The sequence below is a fragment of the Symphalangus syndactylus genome, chromosome 19 (assembly GCF_028878055.3).
Source record: "Symphalangus syndactylus isolate Jambi chromosome 19, NHGRI_mSymSyn1-v2.1_pri, whole genome shotgun sequence".
In the NCBI taxonomy this organism is placed as follows: Eukaryota; Metazoa; Chordata; class Mammalia; order Primates; family Hylobatidae; genus Symphalangus; species Symphalangus syndactylus.
In genome coordinates this window covers 91,537,572-91,544,352 of record NC_072434.2, presented here as the reverse complement: position 1 = coordinate 91,544,352, position 6,781 = coordinate 91,537,572, and the positions used below count along the sequence as shown (strand labels likewise).

At 46.4% G+C, this 6,781-nt stretch overlaps 1 protein-coding gene across 4 annotated transcripts in view; it reads left to right on the top strand.

Moving 5' to 3' along the window:
* The window catches only part of ZNF124 (zinc finger protein 124), a 28,368-nt gene continuing 21,587 nt past the window's right edge, over nt 1–6,781 (top strand). Inside the window, exons 1-2 of one of the 4 annotated variants that reach the window (XM_055234714.2) lie at nt 1–888; nt 3,480–3,605. In XM_055234714.2, the coding sequence (XP_055090689.1) occupies nt 3,519–3,605 (87 nt within the window). In that variant the 5' untranslated portion in view covers nt 1–888; nt 3,480–3,518. Of the gene's footprint in view, nt 889–3,479; nt 3,606–3,886; nt 4,103–6,781 lie in introns of those variants that run through there. The other 3 variants (XM_055234716.2, XM_063613550.1, XM_063613551.1) reach the window with 3 other exon arrangements.

Here is a 6,781-nt window from a genome sequence, read left to right as displayed (position 1 = left end):
ATATGTGCAATTACTTATAAACTACATGTCCATATAAATTTGTTAATAAAACACATGGAAGTCATATAACAAAAAGAGATAAAATAGGAAATCTGATGTTTTATTCTCTTACCCTGACATATATTTAGCTCACCCATGTATTTCACACACTTCTCTCTACAAATAACGATCACATGCTGAAAAATGCTTTATCTGCTGAATCATCAGATGGAGTCTCTCTCCAACAGATGCTTTATGTGCAATAATGAAAAGAGGAAGGGGAAAATAAGAGAATGGAGAAAAAGATACTGTACCAGTCAGAACATGGAGTCAGAACGTAGTATCGGAATGTGGAGTCAGAATGTGGTGAAATCACATCGTGGTTTTCTACATGAGAATGTCTGCTGGAGCTGTAGGAAGAAGTTCTGGGTAAAGGATCAGGTGTGTTCTTAGAAGACCCTCCTGTCTGCTGCTGGAACACATCACCTGTTTATTCGTCCTCCATTTCCCGCTTTGCAGGTGTGTCAGTTTCACTGAGTGACCATCCGTAAAATCCAAATCTGATTTGCTTCATGGCCAAACCCTGCCATTCACCATAGGCTTCCACTCCTTCATTCAGTGATGTGTGCTGCTTCCCCTTCAACTGTGCCCCAGAACTACCCTACCCTCCACCTTCAAATTCACAGAATTGTTGTCCTGTCTTGACTCACTTTTTCCTGTCACAGCAGAGCACTGAAAGTCTCTTAAGTTACAGCTTCACAACAGAAGTCTAAAGTCTGCACAGAACCAGCAAATCTGCAGCCATAGGAGCAGCAGAATGACGAGGCAGCAGAGCTTTATTCTATATTTTCATCCCCATTCCTACAACAGCAGCAGCAGCAGCAACAACTGCTACTACTTCTAATTGTGGTAAAAATACTTAGAATAATAATGCATAATAATAATTTGTAGTCGACATTTTTGGTTTATATATGATTATTTGTAATGTTCTACAATTTACCTTTAGTAATATACACATAACCTTTGTCATAAACATCAGGACCCTAAAACACCACACCTGATGAATGAATCTCACCTATGGACCTAAGGTCTTCACCTGCTGGTGCAGGCCCTCTCACCACTCCATCTCCAAACAGAGGATCTGGTCCACCTTCTGAGTCATACAGTAGCCCTGACACCCACATGATCTATTTGAGGTCTTGGAAAACAACCTTGCCTTGTTAAAAATCAAAGGATGGGCCGGGCACGGTGGCTCATGCCTGTAATCCCAGCACTTTGGGAGGCCGAGGCGGGCGGATCACAAAGTCAGGAGATGGAGACCATCCTGGCTAACACGATGAAACCCCGTCTCCACTAAAAATACAAAAAAATTAGCTGGGCGTGGTAGCGGCTGCCTATAGTCCCAGCTACTCGGGAGGCTGAGGCAGGACAATGGCGTGAACCCGGGAGGTGGAGCTTGCAGTGAGCCGAGATTGCGCCACTGCACTCCAGCCTGGGCGACAGAGCGAGACTCCGTCTCAAAAAAAAAAAAAAAAAAAGTCAAAGGATGGCTTCAAATTGTATTCAGCTGTTTCGTTAAATTGCAGCAGGAAGAAATTTTTCTCAGCAGGTCTATTTTTATGCCACTTGCTTTCAGAGTAAGAGGTTATTTCAGACACAGTTGATTCAGTCTTTGTTGAAAATTATAAATAGTCTACAAACAACAAAAATGGATGAATAGAATTTGCGTTCATGTGGAGTGCATCATCTGTGCTTTTAAATTTATCCTATGAAAAGAAATAAAAAATATATAATATCGAACATTGGTTTCCTAAATTAGGAAATCAACCATTTCCTTAAATTATTCCAAGTTCTTCCAAGATGCTTCAGAAGCATTCTCTGGAGGCAGTTGTTCCAAACGGCGAAGCATACTAGACGGATCAGAATCTCACAGGATTCTTGCTTCTATTGCAGAAGAGCTACTTTCCAGGACTTCAAACGTTTAGAGAAGCTGCTTGATTCGTGTGGCTTACAGAGGTGCATGGGCTTTGGAGTCACGAAAAGTTAATCCTGAGTCCCAGCCCAGCCTCTTAGTAGCTGTGAGCCTTTGGGCAACTTCCTTGTCTTGGAAAGTTATATAAACGTCATCTGCAAGAAAAGGCATGATACTGATTGCAAAAGTGGCAGCAATTCTTCATCCCTTCCTGTATTTATGCCCTTTGTGGTGTGCTTTTATAGCTGCTTTCATTGAGAGGCAGAATCTGTTTCCCAAACCCTGAATCTCACTTGCCTTTTTTGCTCTGGCCAATAGAAAGCTGTGAATATGACCGTGTGCCAGTTTGGGGCCAAGGCGCAAAAGCTCTTGAATGCTTTTGCTTTTTATTTCACAACCCTGTCATCTCCATGATAACAATTCCATGTTAGCCTGCTAGAGGATGAAATACTATAGGGAGGAAAACCAAAGTGCCACAGTTGACAGGCAGCTCACCCTCAGAAGCAGCACTGCCTAGTCAACCAGCAGCTGACCACACGTGCCTGAAAGGGCCCAGCTGAGACCAAAAGAATGGCTCAGCTGAGCCCAGCCTAGAAGGTGGACCAGCTCAATCTAAGAAGTTTTGGAGAGTTTTACCATGAAGCAATAGGTAATACGTACACCTAGCGCAGACAGGATGCCAGGATTCAATGACATGTTGATTACAAGTTACCAGGCAAACACATACAATCAGTACACCCTGTATGTACTGATTTCCTTTTCCCTTTATGTAAAGTTGGATGTCTGGTTAGATGGTGTTGAGCCATACAGAAGTGCATGTAGACATGCATGCATGTGATTGGTGCTTAAACTCACACACTTAAATTCCACACCACAGGAGGAAACAGAAAACCACAGCCTGACCATTAGGGCCAAAGCCAAATTGCAAAATGAGAAGTTTGTCTTTAATGTATTCCCTCCACATCTAAAGTCCTGAGGTTAAGGCTGTGGACAAATCTGAAGACAGGGGTTTTCTTCTCCTGGGGCCCCTCGTCTGTTTTTCACTGTCTTATCTATAGAAGAGGCTGGGCCCCTGGCAACAGCAGGTGGGAAATAGTAGACTCCCTCTAGACACTTCTTTATTGCAGCCCACTTCTGTCTCTGGGCACTGTCTCTGCCACCCTTGGGCCCGAGGAGAGATGTTAGCAGAAAGAGGGCGTTCCCTCACCTCTAGCAGAAAAGAGGGGCTCCAGCCCTTCACTCCCTGAGGTCAGGGGAGCCAGAGCCCTCAAAGCTGCACTTCAGTGCGACAGTCATTGCCCACAGGGGTCTACTTAGCACCTAGAATGTGGCTGGTCTGAATTGGTACTGCTGGAAGTTTAAAACGCAGAGTGACTTTGAAAGATTTAGTACCAAAAAACAAAGAACAACAAAAAATCCTTCATTAATATTGTATTGATCATATATTTATAATATTTTGTATATATTGAGTTAAATAAAGTATTACAATCAATTTTACCTGTTTATTCCTCTTTTCTGTTGCTACTAGAAATTTTAAAATGACACCTGTGGCTCGCGTGTGGTTTCTATGGAAATTGCTGCCATGGAGGATTTCTTCCCTTTTCAAAACTCGGGCTCCTCGTACTGCTTCCTCAGAAGACCAGAGGCCATGAAGGTTAATAAGTCTGAAATTTTAAAAGAATTATTATTCTATTGTTTCCTATTTTAAATATCATATATATTATTCGCAAATGAATGTAACGTTGTTTACAAAGTTAAGTGTATATGAATGAATGTCCCCTAGGCAAGGTTGGGACAGCCCTCCCTGAGAAGAACTGTAGCCAGAGCGCTGCCTCATTCAGACACGCGTGGGAGCGTGTCACCTGTCACTAAGGGCCTGAGGGGGCGGGGCCTGAGGCCCCACCCAATCAGCGGCACCGGGGCGGGGACTGCCTCATCGGGCGCTCCGCTAGAAAACCCGAGGCGGCTTCCGGGTCTGCCCGGCCTTTGTCTCTCGTGTCTGCACGTGCGTGGCTCGGTCAGTAGCCGCTGCGCTTCTCCTTCGCTCTGGGCGGTTCAGGAGGCTCTGCCGCAGCCGGGGCCCTCTTGGGACCTGCATGTACTGGGGGATTCGCAGGGAGGATGTCGGGACACCCCGGAAGTTGGGAAACGGTGAGTTGCGCCGCCGGGGGTCTGGAGAAGGGAAGGGGCTGTGGCGGCCCCGGGCCCCGGGCTCCCAGCGGTCGGCTCCCGAGGGCGGACCCGGGTCCCTGCTGGCGCGGCGCGGCGCAGCCCTCGGTCCTTTCTGGCGCCCGGCAGGGCTGGGCGGGCAGCGGCACCTCGGGCTCCCGTCCCGTCTCTGCACGGCGACTTCCGTCCTGCCCGAATCCGCTTCCCTCCCCGGGATCCTGCAGTGAGACCAGAGGCGCCTCAGGGGAGAGGCCCAGCGCGGTGTGCGGGCTCGCGCCTGCGAGGAGCTGTGGCCACTGGCGTTTCCAGTCCCTCCTTAATCCTGTTAAAAATTAAACTGAGGTTTAATTAAAGCGTTACAGAGTTTGAGCAAACAGCGATTCATGAGTAGGGGAGCACCCAGCCACGGTTTTTGGTTTGTGGGCCACCGGACGGTCTTGATGGAAAGGCTTTTATAAATGTGTAAGGAAGCAAACCAAATTTATTTATTTTTTCTTTTAATGATTGGGGTGGGGGGGTGGTCTCCCTGTTGCCCAGGCTGGTCTTGAACTCCTGGTCTCAGCCTCCCAAAGTGCTGGGATTACCCCGCGCAGCCCAAAGCAACCCCAATGTAATAATTGGTTATAATTATGTAGTTCTGTTATTCGGATTATTTAGGTGGATGGTTCCCGGTTATGTAATGAGAGGTAAATTGCTGATTTGGGGTGGTTACGTTTTCTTTCCCTTCAAGTTAATTACTAAACAAGAAAGGCATGAAGTACCTTTAGGTTTTCTTGGTGAGGAACTCAGGGCACCATCGTCACTTTAAGGGAGGAGACCACCCCCATATTGTCTTATGCCCAATTTCTGCCTCCAAAGAAAGAAGAAGTAAAAACTAAAAGGCAGAAACGAAATCCACAGGCAGAAAGCCCGGTGCCGTGCCCTGGGCCTGGTTACATATCGACCCCTGAGCTAACCGGTTGTGTTATCTGTAGATTCCAGACATTGTATGGAAAAGCACTGTGAAAATCCCTGTCCTGTTCTGTTCTGATTACCGGTGCATGCAGCCCCCAGTCACATACCCCCTGCTTGCCCAATCGATCACGACCCTCTCACGTGGACCCCCTTAGAGTTGTAAGCCCTTAAAAGGGACAGGAATTGCTCACTTGGGGAGCTCTGTTTTTGGAGATGTGAGTCTTGCCAAAGCTCCCGGCCGAATAAAGCCCTTCCTTCTTTAACGCGGTGTCTGAGGGCTTTTGTCTGCAGCTTGTCCTGCTACAACTTCAGTCTAATTTATTCCTATTTAATCATTTCCACAAGGGTACTGGTTTCCCCTGCATTTTCCAAATGTAAGGCAAGCAGGATCTCAAATCCATGACCGTATTCCCCAGCCTAACTTCTAGAACTTGCAGTAAAATTCTAACTGTCCAGTTTTTCCTCATACTCTCAAACTCCAACTTCCCCTCTCCAATTTACAACATTATTAACTATTTGTTCTTTATTGTGCATTTGAACCAGATGCAGTATTTTGTTTATCGTGTTTTCACTGAGCAGGGAGGAGCTGTTTCTGAACATTTCTCTTGAAAACAGAATAATCACCTGATCTAATCCTCTATAAAAAATTCTTTGTACCTGTCCTCCTTTTGTCTTCTCTAGGCACACTCACAAACGTCTTTGGATGGAGGTTTCCCTTTGGAACCTTCACGTGGTGATGTGTCCTCAGCCACCCTCCTGTCTTTTCTGGGTCCTGGGTTCAAAACTGTTTGAGGATGACCTAATGTGCCCACACTGGCCATGTCTCTTGGAGTGTCATAAATAGTGAATGTCAGCCGTTGGGTCCTCTTCTTCCAGAAGACAAGGTGAGGTTGAGGGGTGGAGCCTCTCAGAGGAGCAGCTGGATGGCATGAATCCCCTGGGACTGAGAGGAGTCTCCTGGGATACTCTTCTATACTCTTCCTCTAAAAAGCTAATCCACTGGGACTTAGATTTTTTTTTTCTCTTAGCCCCGTTATCACTCCTTAGAGACAAAATGCTGGTCAGGCAGTCGGATACTGGTATTGAGGGAGGAAAGAATTTCTGCCCTCTGGATTGTCTCATACTTGTGAAGGGAGAACAGCTATTCCAAAGTACAAGGAAACCTCACCCCGCAGTGAGGCAGGAACCTGAAAAGCAAAATGCATTTGGGGCACAGTGGGGACACGGTGCAGTTTTGTGGGGGGAGGGTGGGCATTGAGTACTTCCCTGAGCAGGATGGGGTGGGAGGGCACAGTGGGGACATGGTGCAGTTTTGTGGGGGGAGGGTGGGCATCGAGTACTTCCCTGAGCAGGATGGGGTGGGAGGGCACAGTGGGGACATGGTGCAGTTTTGTGGGGGGAGGGTGGGCACTGAGTACTTCCCTGAGCAGGATGGGGTGGGAGAATTCAGGCGATGAGATGGTCTGACTTGACCCTTGAGTCAGCCGTGTCCGTGCTTGTCAGTACTACTACTCCTTGTGTTTGTCACCTTGAAAATACTTGTTCACTTATTTTAACTAGTTTTTCACTGATTGAAAAATACATTTTATCAGTACAGCTTGAGAGATAAGAAAATATTTTCAAAAGGCCAAGAAAGAGGTGTATATCAGAAAAATATTAGATATCTAGTCATATATTTCATTTGTTAAAAATTGTTAAATGGCTTTT